Source organism: Callorhinus ursinus, unplaced genomic scaffold (genome assembly GCF_003265705.2).
Source record: "Callorhinus ursinus isolate GAN/ISIS: 27379988/994484 unplaced genomic scaffold, GSC_fseal_2.0 scaffold1, whole genome shotgun sequence".
Lineage (NCBI taxonomy): Eukaryota > Metazoa > Chordata > Mammalia > Carnivora > Otariidae > Callorhinus > Callorhinus ursinus.
In genome coordinates this window covers 36,823,770-36,842,246 of record NW_027397063.1, presented here as the reverse complement: position 1 = coordinate 36,842,246, position 18,477 = coordinate 36,823,770, and the positions used below count along the sequence as shown (strand labels likewise).

The following is an 18,477-nucleotide window of genomic DNA, read 5'->3' as shown; positions in this document are numbered from 1 at the left end:
GTTTAGGTCTATTAGCTATTTAATACTACATAAAACTCACAATAACTGTGGGAAGTAGTTATTGCCTATTCTTGACTTTATTTTATGGATGACAGTTACCCTTGAATCTTCCCTTTCGCCTGCACACTTTGTCCAATCTAATAGCAAATTCTAACAGCTCTACACCACAGAATCTAGTATTTTCCATCAACTCAACTATAATCCTCATCTAAGCCACTGTCATCTCCTTACTTAGATTTTTATTACAAAAGCCTCCAAATTTCTCTCCAACCATCTGTACTTCACAATTGTCTCTGAATATAGCAACCAGAGCAATTTTTTAAAAACACGATCAGATTATGTTGTATCTCTACCCCAAACCCTACAATAGCTTTACGTCTTACCCAGAGAAAACTCAAACACATTACAATGGCCTAAAATGCCCCAATTCAGTGTTTTGACAACTTCGTTGCATATTAGACTCAGCTGGGGGAACTTTGAACAAATATAAATGCACGCGTTCCACCAAGAGATTCTGATTTAATTCACGTGGGATGCAGGCTGGACCTTGGGATTGTTAAAAGCTCTCTAAATTAAATGATTATAATGTGTAGCCAAGGTTGAAAATAATTTCCCTCCAACATTTGAGTCCCTTTCTGTCTCCATCAACTCTCTGACTTCATCTTCTACCATGCTTCCCCTTATATAATCTCTTCTAACCATAACCATAGGGTGATGATATATTTTATTAACCCAACTGCAGGATAAAAGGGTCAATATTAATAATTATGAAGAGGCAATAGGCAGGAATTAGCAATGTTCTAGGAAAAAAACAGGCATTGGTCATAAAGCATAAAGGCTTAATTTGTAGTTCTTTGGGTATAAAATGCTCCAACCTCAGGGTGTTGGCCCCTGCTATTCCTACTCTTTTTTTTTTTTAAAGATTTTATTTATTTATTTGAGAGAGAGAGAGAGAATGAGAGATAGAAAGCACGAGAGGGAAGAGGGTCAGAGGGAGAAGCAGACTCCCTGCTGAGCAGGAAGCCCGATGTGGGACTCGATCCCGGGACTCCAGGATCATGACCTGAGCTGAAGGCAGTCGTTTAACCAACTGAGCCACCCAGGCGCCCTGCTATTCCTACTCTTTGGAATATTTCCCCCTAGGCATCTAGTTGGCTTGTTCCCTCACCTTCTTCCATCTTTACTCATATGACACTTTTCAGTAAGATCTTGCCTGTTCATTCAATTTCATACTGAAATTTTCACTTTCATCTTCACTTCTCCTACTTTTTCTTCCCATCTGATGTACATACATTTGGCTGAATTCTTTATTTCTCTTTCCACTAGATTTTTTATTTCTGTTTTGTTCACTTCTGTATCCTAGCCTCCAGAATAGCACCTGGTCTACTATGTGAACTAAATATGAACACATATTTGTGCAACAAAAAAAAAGAGAATGATTTATCAGCTGTTTCACATTGGGCAAGCTACCTATTATGCTTTGCCTCAGTTTCCTCATTGCTAAAATGGGGATAATATTTTTTTTAAAGATTTTATTTATTTATTTGAGAGAGAGAATGAGAGAGAGAGAGCACGAGAGGGAAGAGGGTCAGAGGGAGAAGCAGACTCCTTGCTGAGCAGGGACCCCGATGTGGGACTCGATCCTGGGACTCCAGGATCATGACCTGAGCCGAAGGCAGTCGCTTAACCAACTGAGCCACCCAGGCACCCTAAAATGGGGATAATATTAACACCCACCTCATAATGTGGCTGTAAGCACTTGGTGAATTAATGAATGCACGGATGGGATTGGGATAATGCCTGACTCACAGAAAGCACACATAATTGCTATCTACATTAGTTAATTAAAGATATTCATCTTCATTTTTGCTTTAGCCACTGATTCTTAGGGCCACACCTGGAAACTGTCACCCCTAAAACGGCCTTGCTTCAGAAATATTTTATTTCATTTTATTTTATTTTTATTTTTTTTGCTTCAGAAATCTTAAGTGTCAATATACTGTGTTGGTAAACTGGCCCTCTGGAGAAAAACAAAAAAACAAGCAATGATCTGTGGTGTTTGCCAACTGCTATCGTGTAAATATTTCCATCATGGCCAATTTCAAGCTACTAACAGTTTAACAACCAGCTCCCTAGATTCCTGGTCATTTAATAATCATCTCTCGCAACCTGGAATGATCTGGGTCTAACAAACCACTGCCCGTATCGTACTTCTGGCACACTCTACTTTCCTTCAGCTCTCCCACCCTCATCATACAATATACTTCCTCTTTTACATGGTCACAGCTCCCAGCTGATGACGTCTCTATTCATTTCTAGCCTATCAGTCTTTTTATTTCCTTCTCTGTCTAACCTGGATTCCCCAGTTGCTTGCCTGCAAGATTCTTTTTCCACCACCCCAATTCACCTTTAATGCCTATGTGTTTCTGTTGTACCTGCTCTACACACAGTAGCCTCTGTTATCTCCATTCTTAACATTTGAGGGGGTTGAGTGTTCCTGCAGAAAGTCATGGAAACATGCACACCACTGCCGGAACACATTCAGATTCTTCAGCATCAGCTGGATGTCAGCATTAGTTAATTATTTTACTTTCTCCAGGACGAAAGATGTGGTCTGGTAGAAGTGGAGGAAGAATACAGATATCTAATGACAATTACTGGATTAGGAGTCCAGAAGATCCACTTCCGGACACTGAGGGTTGCATTATCGTTAAAAACCTTGGTAACAATTTTTAACTGGTTGCCCTTGCTGGGGCCCAGGGAAAAACTGTTCCTGGTCCAGAACCTGCTCTTGATGCCCCCCCGCCCTTTTATTTCCTTTGGTCTGATCAGTGATCAGCTACTTTTCTTTTTAACTTCAGCAATTATTCTAAACATTCACTTTAAATGAAGGTTTGTCCTCAAACTCCCAAATAAACTCTCCTCCTACTTCACATAGAAATGCAACATCAGGTATCATTTCCTTCAATTTAATGCTTCTCATAAATCTCTCTAGATTGACAACACACAGTCCCATGAGCCTTGGAAGATGTGGAGGCCTCTACTATTCAAAGTTAATCTTTCACCAGGGTCCTTGATTTTGTACCTTCCCATATCCTGAGATAGTTGGCCTTATCAATGTATTTTCTTTAATTGCCTATCCCCCAGTGTATAAATGGTCTAAATTTCTTTCTATTTAAAAAATAGCCTTCATGTTTCTTTTTGTCCACTAGCAACTGATTTTTCTCTTGACTTGCTATCTCACGCACCTTTTACCTCCCCACAAAAAAAACAAAACCCACAAAAACCCCAATTCCTATTCATCTTTCATTCTCATTTTGCCCTATGCATTCTGACTTCTGCCTGGCACCAACCCATTAAACATGCTCTTGAGATCACAGAGGATCTCGTAAGTGGTAAATCCCATAGATGCTTTTCAGTCTTTGTTTCTCTGAACTTCTCTGCTGCACTTGATACAGTTGCTTATTTGCTCCTGCCTGGTGCGCAGGATTCCATGTCCTCATCTCCCTCCTTGTTCCTCTTTGACCATTTATTCTTAGTCACCTTTGGAGACACTACCCTGCTGCCTCCTCAGGTTGGCATGCCACAGAGTTCCAACCTTGTTCAGCTCCTTGCCTTTCTCTAAAATTTCTCCTAGCAAATATGGTTTGGCTTTAATAACCACTCTTATGCTACCAGCTACCAGATCTTTGACTTTAGTCAGTATTTTTCTCCTCAGCTTCAGATTTGCATTTCTAATTGCTGTCTGGACATGTTCACTGCATGTTCCATAGACATCTCAAATGGAATACAACCCAAATGAAACTCAGCATCTCCCAACGACCAGCCCATCCTATTCCTACTCTGTATCTTCAAATCAGTTTGTAGCACCACCTTCCACACATTCTTCTTGCTCCTAGGCATTCTTTCCCAATTATGTTTTGAAATATGGTTTCCTTACCCAATCTGATCTTGTTGGATTTTGTTTTTATTAATCCCCCCTCATTCTCTTTGTGCTTTGCAAATAATGTATCTGTATCTTTTCTCTCATATCAAAGGATTTGAGGTGGCAACAAGAGGCTGTAGCCTGAACACACACAATATAACATCTTATACTGAAACCAGTGGTATTATATTTTTACATAGCTGAATTGTGTGATTTGATAAACAAACCCACATTCAACAAATATTATAAAATAAAGGAATAACTTTTTGTGGTTGGCATATGGTATCTCAAAGTTTTTAAGTATTTTAAAACTGTTTTTATTTGAATTGCTTCTTAATATTGTTATAAAAATGCAAGTCCAAAGATCTAAGGGCAAGCAGTTGCCAGGCACGTGTTACAAAAAGTGTTTATGAAATCCAAATGCATAGTTTAAGAGAGACCATACAGGGATGATGGCCAAGATTACACTTAATCCACACTTGGAAAAGTTAGGAATATTTGCCCATCAGTGAGGTCATACATTCCAGGCAGCAGAGCTGATGCTCTGCTTGCTAAGTCAGGATGCATTTTATTTTAAAATTAAAAACGCACATATAGTTACATACCCACCCACCTCCCTTCTGCCTGCGCTGCGCGCGCGCACACACACACACACACACACACACACACACACACACGTGCACGCACACACACACAAACACAGACACTTAACCACACCAGCTCTTGCCAATATATATCTGGAGGAATCTCCATAAGGATCCTGAACAGTAGATGATTTATGAATCTAGTGCAATATCACAGCCAGCCAGCCACCACCACTGGCACTAGATTGTAATTTTGTACTTAGTTTTGCTACCACTCTTTCATATAAGACAGTAAACTAAAGTGATTTTCAAATATGTGGGAGACCACGGGGAAATCTTTTCTGCTTCTAGTAAGCACAGAATGCTATTAATGAGCCACGGATTGCTTCCCTACAACGCAATGCACTTAGCCACTTCCTCTGTGCTCACAGAAGCTGCGATTATCAAATTCTAAAGCAGTAGTTTGAAAAATGACTTCATTTTTGAGAATTTATAGGATATATATCTTTATAAATTTTATTTCTGCTTGCCATGGGGAGCTGAATGTCTGCTACTGACATAAAGTTTATATAGCACTTTGAGTTTCTGGGGTAAAAGAGAAACGATTACAAAGAAAGGTAAGAATATTAAAAAAGGGTAAGAAGGGAGTATTGGGCCCTGTGGATTTTTTTTATCTCATGCAATGATGTTTATTTTAATAGAAATTCTACATGCAGACAGGACACAGGTTCACATGGGGAGATGACAGTGATCTTCTAAAAAGAAGTGATAAGTAGTTTGATTAAAAAAAAAGTGTATGAGAACATCGCTTTGAGTCGGGGACCTGAGTTCGAATCTTCACTCTACCACTTATAATACGTCATGTATTATTCTATAAGCTTTACAATAATTGACTCAATGGGTCCTCTCGACACTTATATGCAGTAGAAGCTGTTAATATTCCCATTTTATAGTTAAGTAAACAGAGGCACACACAAGTAAGTAACTTGCCCAAGTCACAAGGTTGCACCGCTGATAAGTGACGAGCCAAGGTGAGCTAACATATATTAAGATTCTCATAGCAGAGGTAATGGTATATACCACTTATAAACATGTAGTAGGATGTTTACAAATAAATATTTTATTGATAACATATTATCTTTTCTTTATAATGTTTTTTAATTAATTCAGGATTCATCAGGATAAAAAAGTATATCTCAAGCTAACAATTCTCTCCTAATTTGCTGTGGCAGGCAGTCATTCAATCCAATTTTCAGCAGCAATTTAGATTGAGTATGTGCGACATTATTTGCCATTATATTCAGCTTTAGGATATAGCTGATAAAAAAATAAAACCCAAAACATATCCCAAGCATCATTAGAGAATAAGTCTTTTTGGTATATGTCTGATAAAAAAGAGCTTTGGAATAAACATAATGGAAGGGCCTAACTATATATGCATTTCAAGTACCATAGGTGGTCTTGATAAATTATTCTAAAATAATTTAGCACATTTACAGGAGGAATGAATACAAGCAATAAAATAACATTGAGAATGGCTACAGAAAAAAACAAAAAAACAAATAGTTCGTGTCTCCAAATACCTATGAATTTCATTTTGCCTTAAAGAGCATACTTGGTTGAGAGTCTGCATTGTGCAAGGAGTAGTGCTCTGTAATAACTGGACGATTTTGCTGAATTCAGCTTCTGGCATTGAATCTGGACATCAAGTCCAGTTGCAGGGTAAATATATCATCACTGCTAATATTGAGAGAGGTTGGAAGAAGAGGGCATGAACTCAAGAAAAATAAATGAAAATGAGATCAAAAAAGAAAGGTGAAATGCAGAACCTGATCAGGTAACCCAGAGCAAAAAATAAAGTGAAGAAAAAATGTTCAAGACCATTTTTATCACATGAAAAGGAAGATAAAAAATAGTGTAACACTGATGTATTATATGCTGGCTAACTGAACAAAATAAAAAAAATTAAAAAATAGTGTAACACGTTCCAAATAGCAAAAGTCCAAGAATAAGTAAGAAAAATGGCCATGTCTCTGTAGATAGATAAATATTTAAGAATATAGTGACTTCAAATATATGACCCCTGCTGGGAATGAAAAATATTTATTGTAGTGATTATTTTTTATATTTCTGTTTTTTATTATCAATGAATACTTTTGTAACATATGATAACTTTTTAAATATTAAATACATTATAAATACATTTGAAATATAACTTCATGGTGCCTTCTCAGCTCTGTTATTCTCTACTACTCTATAACACAAATGATTTTTGTACACACCATACTCTCAAGGATAAGTCACTTTAGTATATGTGCTGACAAAGCGAGCACTTGGATAAGTCACTTTACAAAGAGTACTTTAAAAATTTTTGTTCTGAAACAGATCTCTGCTACAGTTTTGTCATATTTCTTTTCTTTTCTGAAAGTCAGGTAAATGAATTTAAGAGGGATAAAACCAGTTTTCTGATATGAACTTAAGTCATTACTGGTAAATACACATCAATTTAAGGGGTTCAGCAGTATAGATCGTGCATAAAACATCATACTGAATAGTTAAGTGTGATAAAAGCAAAATGAATGTTTATGTGAGGCAACTGAGTTTCATTTACTCTCTTTATAACATCATTTGAAATATATATATATATATAAATATGGCATGTGAATTTATAGGAGAAATCAATTATATTATTATGTGTATATACTCCTCCCGTTAGTAACACACTAATGTATCACAGTTTCGGAGAAAAGCACCCTAGAGAAAATGCTGCTATTCTTCATGGAAAAATCCATGAATAACATTATGCAAAAATTAATTTATGATAAATGATTTAAATCTAGAACTCGGAATAGCTTATTTAAATGCCATCAGAAAAGAACACCTCACCCGCAAAAAGGAGTCTAGGGATCCATTTTCCATATATTCCACCACAATCATTACTGGTCTGCCTGCAAAAAGAGCAAGAGAACACACAAGGATTAGAGCAATTACAGAAAGATGTGCTGCAGTTAGAGATCTCCAGCTGTGGCAGCTAAATTATTTGTATTTTATTAATAGGAACTTCATTTTCCAACACGCTTCTACAAAAGCCTTAATATTCTACATAGGCATCTCTCCATTTTTTATAGCATTATTTCTGTTGAGTTCATAAAAAGAACACGAATTACAAGGGAATTAAGAATTTCCTTTTCTAAAGCCCTGCCATCGATTGTTTAGATTATGTTCTCTTTGTCCTGAGCTTTTCCTTAAAAGACCGGCGACAAGCTAAAGTGAGGCTTCATGTAGTTACCGAGGCTGCTCTGGCAGTTGTGGTAACTTCTCGAAACATTAGACCGGGCATTTCTGAAATATTCCTAAGGCAAAGCAGAGAGGAGAAATTTATAAATTCTCTTTAAGAAATTATAAACCATCAGTTATAGTCCGCTTTTAAGGGCTTCTAAGTGGAAAAATGTCAGCAGATTGATGAATTCCACAAAGTTGGTGGGCTCTGCAATAGTTCCTGATCATATCTTTATTGGACATAGATTAGATCAAGATAACAATGTTGGCAGTACATGAAAAATAAGTAACTCTGACTTTGTACTCTAGTAAGAAACTGAAGTCAGAAACTGAACATCATTTATTTCTTCTTTATCATATCTTTTTGCAACTGTTAACAGTTCCCAATACCTCCATTAGGTAGAATATTTGACATAAATAACTTAGATTTGTTTCAAAGAAAGGAATCTATTTGTTCTGCCAAATTGCTCAAATTTAAAAGATAAACTCATTTCAGATGAAGGGAAAATGATATTTACCTGAAATAAACATGTATGACACATTTACTTTTTACTTCTATATTTCTTGCTTCTCATTGAAATTTTTAGCAATTGAATCTGCACTGTGCACAGAGGTTTTCTCTCATGAGTACAAAAAAAATCTGGAAAGAAATTATGTGTAGCAATGATGGAAATATTAGATCTCATCTTGTAATTCATGTCCCTTTTATGAACTCAAGGCCTTATGGGTTAAAAAGGCTGACTGTAACAAATTAGTACAATGTCTGCAAATGCTAGATTTTATATTTGAATCTATATTTTAAAGAAAGATGTGCTAGAGGTTAAACGTAGTAATAAAACTCCCAATTTATCATGCATAGTAACAGAATCCAAAGAAATTTTCCATTTTGGTGGATTTCCATAATGTTCCTCAAAGTCATTAATTTCACCCAAATATAGATACAGAACTTTATCAGAAAATACTGAGGTCAAATGAAGTGTCCACGCTTTTGTAGCAAGGATCTAGAAGATCCAGGTTTTAAATCTGACGGTTTGTCATGAAATCTTTTATTTGGCTATTGGTTTTAGAGAGCTTGGAAATAGGAGCCTGATGCAAACACTTGGTTAGCAAGACAGGGAAAATAAAAAATCATTTTTTATACTTAAATATGAAAGTTCTGAGACCAGTATTCCAGTTTCAATGATAATGGATCATGGAAGTTAAGGGGAAACACTGGGTTACTACAGAGGTTGCCTGGGTTCACCTGCCCAGAGTCACATCATTTTAACCTACCTTGACCATTGCTGCCAGAGAAACATGTTTAGTTTAATAATATATATATATATATATTCTTCTCCCTAAGAATGTCAGTCTTGATACAATAAAAAAACTTGCAAGCACTTCCCTGTATTGATACAAATTATTATTAGCCCTATTACACAGATAAGGAAATTGGAGGATAGAAAATTACTTGCCCAGAGTCAAGCAGCTGGTAAGGCAGAATGTCTCAGAGCTTAAGCTCTTAACTTTTATGCCATAGGTGCCTCTCTGACATAATTTATAGATCAAAGCTGTAAGGTTCATCCTCCCATGCTGGACCTCATCTCTCCTAACTAGCCCTACCATCTCCTGTTCCATTAGCTGTCATTATCATCTATACTGGTTCAATCCTCTGCTTTTCCTTTTGGTATTCCCCTGCCACCAATTTGCTTCTTCTCTCCCTAATCTCATCCCACACCTTCCCAGAATTTATATACTGCACCTCTTCCTTGAAAGTCTCCATGGGGATATTTCCTATAAGTGGCATTCCCATCACATCTACTGTCTACATTATGAAATGTTGTGCCTGGTTCTATGTTAGGTTGTTTTCCTCTCTTAACTTCCCATAGATGCTATGTATCCCCATTCACTAGGTTTCTCAAAGCCATGTCCCGTAAAGCTGAGCAGAGTAGGTGCTTCATAGTAACAAGATGATTTTTATCAACGATTTTCCTCAACGATTTTCCTAATTCCTCAGAGGGTAACACTGAAGTATTTGAGCAAGATCCTAATCTATGTGAATACCAAGTACTTTGAAATAGGTTCTCTCTATAACTCCTTGGGAGATACTTCAGGCAATCTTGAAGTTCATCAGTGATAAGTTTCATCTTCTCATTAAGGATAATAAAGAGTCAGATGAAGACTCCCCCAGTTTCTTGTGAATTAGAAGTTTCACACCTGAGCTCTGCATCTTTTGTATTTTGTGCAGTCACATCAATTTAGAGCTGCTATTATTAAACTAAGGAGCTGTCTTATTAGAATACTGCTGGCATCTAACCTGTAATTTGTTTCCTAGTGGTTTTCTATAGGGAGGTTAGTTACACTGTGAAGATTACAAGCAACCTTAGAGTCTATGATCATATTTTATAATCAACAAAATAGATAAGTATAAGGGAAATTATGACAGGATGGTATTCAAATATGTGGCTAGGTGACAGAAGTCTATTGGTAAACAGTGCTTTGTCTTATTTTCAAATATGTAACAATTATATAATACATTATTGCTCTTGGAAAATATATTTGGAGGTGATTAATTCTTTTTATATTTTCAAGATATTTCAGCTTTTCTCGCTTTTTTTTTTTTTTTTACAATTTTAGCCAGTGTCCCAAAGACCTCATGTCACAGAATTAACTTAGTATGTGCACTGTACTGAAGTCAGTGGACAAACTCCAAGATTCTTGAATGTTAGTCAAGTCTCAAAATCCCTAGACCTTTTTTAGAAGCCTCATCAGTTTGCTTTAAGAGATTTTGAAAACCACTTCTACAAATCACACAAAAAGTGAATTTCTTTCATTTTCCTTCAAAAATAGCCCAGAAATGGTTATGTATATCTTAAACTGCACTGGAATCAAAACCTTGGAAGAAATCACTTATCTATATCCTGAACACAATGAATCACAAAATCCCAGATCATCTTTTTTCTGTTAGAGAGAAAAATTATTTTTGTTAATTGGGACTTCAATGGACTATTGACTAATGCTTTTCTTTTTTTCATTCCAAATCTGCGGTTGCCCAATACTTAAGATAATTTTGATATGGGTGGTGTTGAGAAACCACATGATGGTAAGAGTATATTTTCTTGTGTTGTTAAAGAAAACAGAAGAAAAACATTCTTCAAATGTTCTAAGGAAACTTGGGGAAAATATTTTGCGAGTGAAATAGCGTTTTTGTTTGTTTGTTTGCCTCAAGAAGGTCTGTGAAAGAAGGGGATTACAGAAATTTAATATTTTCATAAAAGTAATGAGATTTTGCTGGATATAGTATTTTGTATCAGCTTGGCCATTTCTAATATGCTGTCAGTAATATTAAGAATCTAAACAAATCTCAATGACCTCCAACCTCTGTTACAGATTTAAATCAATTCTAGTTTATTTAACATTATATCATGTCTATATTTTCTCTACCATGTGATAAAATTTGTGGCAATAACTTGGATTGACAGTTAGGTTGCCTGTTTTTTTCCCCCCAATTGCAATTCCGGATATTTGGAGCCAGTTATTTTTAACCTATTTCTACCTCCCACATTTCTGCTGTAGAGACAGTGAATTACAGTTATAATCTCAAATGGATTTGAGAATAAATAATTTTCTTATCCCTCTAAGGCATTCGAAAATATGGATGCCATATATTTGAACAAAGTTGTAATATATTTTCATTCACAAGATAGGTAATAAAATTGGGGAATGATTTTCCCTCAGACTGTTGCCTGGTCATTATCAGATTGTGTCCCAAATGAATCTTATGCTCAAGTGAATTCAAATCAAATCTTTTAACATTTCCTCTGAACTCTCTTTCCCTCCTATATTCCTGTTGGGGTTAAAATATCCCTATCTGGAGGAGGAGCAAGATGGCAGAGTAGTAGGAGACCTAAATTTCATCTGGTCCCAGGAATTCGGCTAGATAGGGATCAAACCATTCTGAACACCTACAAACTCAACAGGAGATCGAAGAAAAGAATAGCAGCAACTCTCTGAACAGAAAAGTGACCACTTTCTGGAAGAGTCATATTCTATCCCTTCATAGTAGTTAACCTTATTTTTGGTATATATGTAAGTTGTTCTCTCTTTAAAATTTTGGGATACAGTTTCTTCTAACAGACCAAAATATACCCTAAATCTCTAGTGTATGGCTTTGTTCTAGCCTCCTGCCTGATCACATTCTCTCCTTTTTTTTTTTTTAACTTCTCTTCTTTCTTTTTTCAACCAACTACTTATCTATTCCTTTTAAAAAATCTTTTGTAATTTTCATCTTCACAGTCATATTCCATCCCTTCATCGTATTTACCCTTGTTTTTGTAAATATATAAGTTTTTCTTTCTTTAAAATTTTGGGAGGCAGCTTCTTCCAACAGACCAAAATATGCCCAAAATCTAGTGTGTGGCACTGACCTATTCACCAGTCTGATGATATTCTCTCTTCTTTTTTGGTCTTTTTCTTTCGTCTTTCTTTCCCTTTCTTTTCCCTCTGTTTCAGTCTCTTCTGATTTGTTTAGTGTATATTTTTCAGGGGTCGTTGTTATGGTGTTAGCATTTTGTTCTCTCATTCAACTATTCTCCTCTGGACAAAAATGACAAGATGGAAAAACTCACCTCAAAAAAAAAGAACAAGAGGCAGCACCAACAGTGACCTAATCAATATGGACATTAGTAAGATGTCGGAACTAGAGTTCAGAATGACAATTATAAAGATACTAGCTGGGTTTGAAAAAAGCATGGAAGATACTAGAGAAACCCTTTCTGGGGAAATAAAAGAACTAGAATCTAACCAAGTCAAAATCAAAAAGGGTATTAATGAAGTGCAATAAAAAATGGAGGCTTTAATTGCTAGGATAAATGAGGCATAAGAAAGAATTAGTGATATAGAAGACCAAATGATGGAGAATAAAGAAGCTGAGAAAAAGAGAGATAAACAACTACTGCATCACGAGGACAGAATTCAAGAAATAAGTGATACCATAAGACAAAACAATATTAGAATAATTGGGATCTCAGAAGAAAGAGAGAGAGGGGCAGAAGGTATGTTGGAGCAAATTATAGCAGAGAATGTCCTTAATTTGGGGAAGGAAACAGGCATCAAAATCCAGGAGGCACAGAGAACCCCCCTCAAAATAAAATAAAATAGGTCAACACCCTGACATCTAATAGTAAAACTTACAAGTCTCAGAGACAAAGAGAAAATCCTGAAAGCAGCTTGGGACAAGAGGTCTGTAACCTACAATGGTAGAAACATTAGATTGGCAAGAGACCTATCCACAGAGACCTGGCAGGTCAGAAAGGACTGGCATGATACATTCAGAGCACTAAATGAGAAAAATATGCAGCCAGAATACTATATACAGCTAGGCTGTCATTGAAAATAGAAGGAGAGATTAAAAAACTTCCAGGACAAACAAAACCTAGAAGAATTTGCAAACATGAAACCAGCCCTACAAGAAATCTTAAAAGGGGTCCTCTAAGCAAAGAGAAAGCCTAAAAGTAACATATACCAGAAAGGAACAGAGACAAAATACAGTAACAACCACCTTACAGGCAATACAATGGCACAAAATTCATATCTTTCAATAGTTACCCTGAATGTAAATGGGCTAAATGCCCAATCAAAAGACACAGGGTATCAGGTTGGATAAAAAAACAAGACCCATGTATATGCTGTCTGCAAGAGACTCATTTTAGACACAAAAATACGTCCAGATTGAAAGTGAGGGGGTGGAAAACCATTTACCATGCTAATGGACACCAAAAGAAAGCTGGGGTGACAATCCTTATATCAGACAAATTAGATTTTAAACCAAAGACTATAACAAGAGATGCGGAAGGACACTATATCATACTTAAAGGGTCTATCCAACAAGAAGATCTAAAAATTGTAAATAGTTATGCCCCTAACATGGGAGTAGCCAATTAATAACAAAGAAACACATCAACAACAATACAATAATAGTAGGGGACTTTAACACCCCCCCTCACTGAAATGGACAGATCATCTAAGCAAAAATCAACAAGGAAATAAAGACTTTCAATGACACACTGGACCAAATGGACTTCATAGATATATTCAGAATATTCCATCCCAAAGCAACAGAATACATATTCTTCTCTAGTGTCCATGGAACATTCTCCAGAATAGATCACATCATAGGTCACAAATCAGGTCTCACCAGTACCAAAAGATTAGGATCATTCCCTGAATATTTTCAGAGCACACTGCTTTGAAACTAGACCTCAATCACAAGAGTCAAGTCAGAAAGAACTCAAATACATGGAGATAAAGAGCATCCTACTAAAGAATGAATGGATCAACCAGGAAATTAAAGAATTAAAAAAATTCAAGGAAACAAATGAAAAGGAAAGCACAACTGTTCAAAATCTCTGGGATGCAGCAAAGGTGGTCCTAAGAGGAAAATATATAGCAATACAAGCCTTTCTCAAGAAATAAGAAAGGTCTCAAATACAGAACCTAACTCTACACCTAAAGGAGCTGGAGAAAGAACAGCAAATAAAGCCTAAACCCAGCAGGAGAAGAGAAATAATAAAGATCAGAGCAGAAATCAATGAAATAGAAACCAAATGAACAGTAGAACAGATCAACGAAACTAGGAGCTGGTCCTTTGAAAGAATTAATAAGACTGATAAAACCCTGGCCAGACTTATCAAAAAGAAAAGAGAAATGACCCAAATAAATAAAATCATGAATGAAAGAGGAGAGATCACAACCAACACCAAAGAAATACAAACAATTATAAGAACATATTATGAGCAACTCTATGCCAGCAAATTAGAGAACCTGGAAGAAATGGATGCATTCCTAGAGATGTATCAGCTACCAAAACTGAACCAAGAAGAAATAGAAAACCTGAACAGACCTATAACCACTAAGGAAATTGAAGCAATCATCAAAAATCTCCCAAAAAAAAGAGCCCAGGGCCGGATGGCTTCCCAGGGGAATTCTACCAAACATTTAAAAAAGAATTAATACCTATTCTTCTGAAACGGTTCCAAAAAGTAGAAATGGAAGGAAAACTTCCAAACTGATTTTATGAGGCCAGCATACCTTGATCCCAAAATCAGACAAAGACCCCATCAAAAAGGAGAATTACAGACCAATATCCCTGATGAACATAGATGCAAAAATTCTCACCAAAATACTAGACAATAGGATCCAACAGTACATTAAAAGGATTATTCACCACGACCAAGTGGGATTTATCCCTGGGCTGCAAGGTTGGTTCAACATCCACAAATCAATCAATGTGATACAATATATTAATAAAACAAAGAACAAGAACCATATGATCCTCTCAATAGATGCAGAAAAAGCATTTGACAAAGTACAGCATCCTTTCTTGATCAAAACTCTTCAGAGTGTGGGGATAGAGGGTACATACCTCAATATCATAAAAGCCATCTATGAAAAACCCACAGAGAATATCATTCTCAATGGGGAAAAACTGAGAACTTCCCCCCTAAGGTCAGGAACATGGCAGGGATGTCCACTATCACCACTGCTATTCAACATAGTACTGGAAGTCCTAGCCACAGCAATCAGACAACAAAAAGAAATAAAAGGCATCTGAATCAGCAAAGATGTCAAACTCTCACTCTTTGCAGATGATATGATACTTTATGTGGAAAACCCAAAGACTCCATCTCCAAACTGCTAGAACTCATACAGGAATTCAGTAAAGTGGCAGGATATTAAATCAGTGCACAGAAACCAGTTGCATTTCTATACACCAACAACAAGACAGAAGGAAGAGAAATTAAGGAGTCAATCCCATTTACAAATGCACCCAAAACCCTAAGATACCTAGCAATAAATCTAACCAAAGAGGCAAAGAATCTGTACTCAGAAAACTATAAAATATTCATGAAAGAAATTGAGGAAGACACAAAGAAATGGAAAAACTTTCCATGCTCATGGATTGGAAGAACAAATATTGTGAAGATGTCAATGCTACCTAGAGCAATCTACACATTCAATGCAATCCCTATCAAAATATCATCAACTTTTTTCAAAGAAATGGAACAAAGAATCCTAAAATTTGTATGGAACCAGAAAAGACCCTGGATAGCCAGAGGAATGTTGAAAAAGCAAAGCAAAGCTGGCAGCATCACAATTCTGGACTTCAAGCTCTATTACAAAGCTGTCATCATCAAGACAGTATGGTAATGGAACAAAAACCGACACATAGATCAGTGGAACAGAATCGAGAGCCCAGAAATGGAACCTCAACTCCATGGTCAACTAATCTTTGACAAAGCAGGAAAGAATGTCCAATGGAAAAAAGTTTCTTCAACAAATGGTGTTGGGAAAATTGGACAGCCACATGCAGAAGAATGAAACTGGACCATTTCCTTACACCACACACAAAAATAGACTCAAAATGGATGAAAGACCTAAATGTGAAACAGGAGATCCTAAAGGAGAACACAGGCAGCAACCTCTTCGACCTCAGCTGTAGCAACTTCTTCCTAGAAACATCACCAAAGGCAAGGGAAGCAAGGGCAAAAATGAACTATTGGGACTTCATCAAGATAAAAAGCTTTTGCACATTAAAAGAAACACTCAACAAAACCAAGACAACCGACAGAATGGGAGAAGATATTTGCAAATGACATATCAGATAAAGGGCTAGTATCCAAAATCTAAAAGAACTTACCAAACTCAACAACCAAACAACAAATGATCCAATCAAGAAATGGGCAGAAGACATGAGCAGACATTTTTCCAAAGAAGACATCCAAATGGCCAACAGACACATGAAAAAGTGCTCAACAATGCTCGGCATCAGGGAAATCCAAATCAAAACCTCAATGAGATACCACCTCACACCAGTCAGAATGGCTAAAATTAACAATTCAGGAATCGACAGATGTTGGCGAGGATGTGGAGAAAGGGGAACCCTCCTACACTGTTGGTTGGAATGCAAGCTGGTGCAACCACTCTGGAAAACAGTATGGGGGTTCCTCAAAATTTGAAAATAGAGCTACCATATGACCCAACAATTGCACTACTGGGTATTTACCCCAAAGATACAAATGTAGAGATTCGAAGGGGTATGTGCACCCTGATGTTTATAGCAGCAATGTCCACAATAGCCAAACTGTGGAAAGAGCCAAGATGTCCATCAACAGAGGAATGGATATAGAAAAAGTATGTATATATATATAATGGAATATTATGCAGCCATCAAAAACCCCCAAATCTTGCCATTTGCAAGGACGTGGATGGAACTGGAGGGTATTATGCTGAGTGAAATAAGTTAACCAGAGAAAGACATGTATCATATGATCTCACTGAGATGAGGAATTTTTAATCTCAGGAAACAAACTGAGGGTTGCTGAGTGGTGGGGGGGTGGGCGGGGTGGGGTGGCTGGGTGATAGACATTGGGGAGGTTATGTATTATGGTGAGCGCTGTGAATTGTGTAAGACTGATGAATCACAGACGTGTACCTTTGAAACAAATAATACATTATATGTTAAAAAAAAAGAAAATAGTAGGAAGGGAAAAATGAAGGGGGGAAATCAGAGGGGGCGACAAACCATGAGAGACTATGGACTCTGAGAAACCAACTGAGGGTTCTAGAGGGGAGGGCAGCAGGGGTACGGGTTAGCCTGGTGATGGGTATTAAAGAGGGCACGTACTGCATGGTGCACTGGGTGTTATGCATAAACAATGAATCATGGAACACTACATCAAAAATGAATGATATAATGTATGGTGATTAACATATAATAAAATAAAATTAATAAAAAAATCATTATCTATCTAGTTACCCAGGTTTGAAATCCTATGGTAATATTGGACTTCTCTCTTTATCAAACCCCTGTTAGTCCGTAAGTTATTAAGTTGTGCTAATTCTATATAAAATTATTGCTGCCCTTATTCTGCCTTTGTTTTCTCTTGCTTCACTTATTACAATAATTAGTTATCAGTCATAGTTGCTAACGCTTATATAACCATTATTTCAAACTTTTAATGATGCATCAAACATTTTTTTAATGCCTATTGTATATCAAGTACTCCTCTGATTTCCAAAGAGTCATCCTCAATCAGGGGTGTTTGGGTGGCTCAGTTGGTTAAGTGTCTGACTCTTGATTTTGGCTCAGGTCATGAGCTCAGGGTCATCAGACTGAACCCTGCATCCATTCCACGCTCAGTGTAGCATCTGCTTAAGATTCTCTGCCTCTCCTTCTCCCTCAACCCCCCGCCCTCACATGTGTGAGTGTGCTCTCTCTTTCCCTCTCTCTAAAACAAAACAAAACAAAACAAAACCAAAATCCTCAATCAATACAAGATCCTTGCTTTCATGGAGTGCATAGTGGAAAGGGGAACGGAAATAGGTAAACAGTCAATTACTATAAAGGGCTAATGCCTCATCTCCTTTAAAAACCTGTTTTACTTATTGTTTTGTTTGCTGCAGTATTAAAGTCTAAACTGCTTGGCAATAAATTCCTCCACAGTCTCTCCTCTACCTTTGTTCTCCTGTCATTTTTACCTCCCCTTAGTCCCCTACTTCCTGTTTTTCAAATTCTCTAGGGGACTCATCATTCTGGAAGTACGACTTGTACCTCCCTCTCTTTCCTGGAAGACTGCCTTCTCGCTGTAAAATCATATCCTTAAAAAGGAAAAAGTAGGGCTTAAATACTGTCTCCATTGTCAATTCTAT

The 18,477-nt window shown here is 36.8% G+C and overlaps 1 protein-coding gene across 8 annotated transcripts in view; it reads right to left on the bottom strand.

Annotated features, from left to right (window-relative positions):
* Positions 1-18,477, bottom strand: part of EPHA6 (EPH receptor A6) — an 831,631-nt gene that overhangs the window by 116,670 nt on the left and 696,484 nt on the right. For all 8 annotated transcript variants that reach the window (XR_012378040.1, XM_073892326.1, XM_073892340.1 and 5 more), the window contains one exon: positions 7,396-7,457. Coding sequence is in view for 7 of the 8 variants with exons in the window: in XM_073892326.1 (XP_073748427.1) it covers positions 7,396-7,457 (62 nt within the window). In the remaining variant the exon portion in view is untranslated. The remainder of the gene's footprint in view (positions 1-7,395; positions 7,458-18,477) is intronic.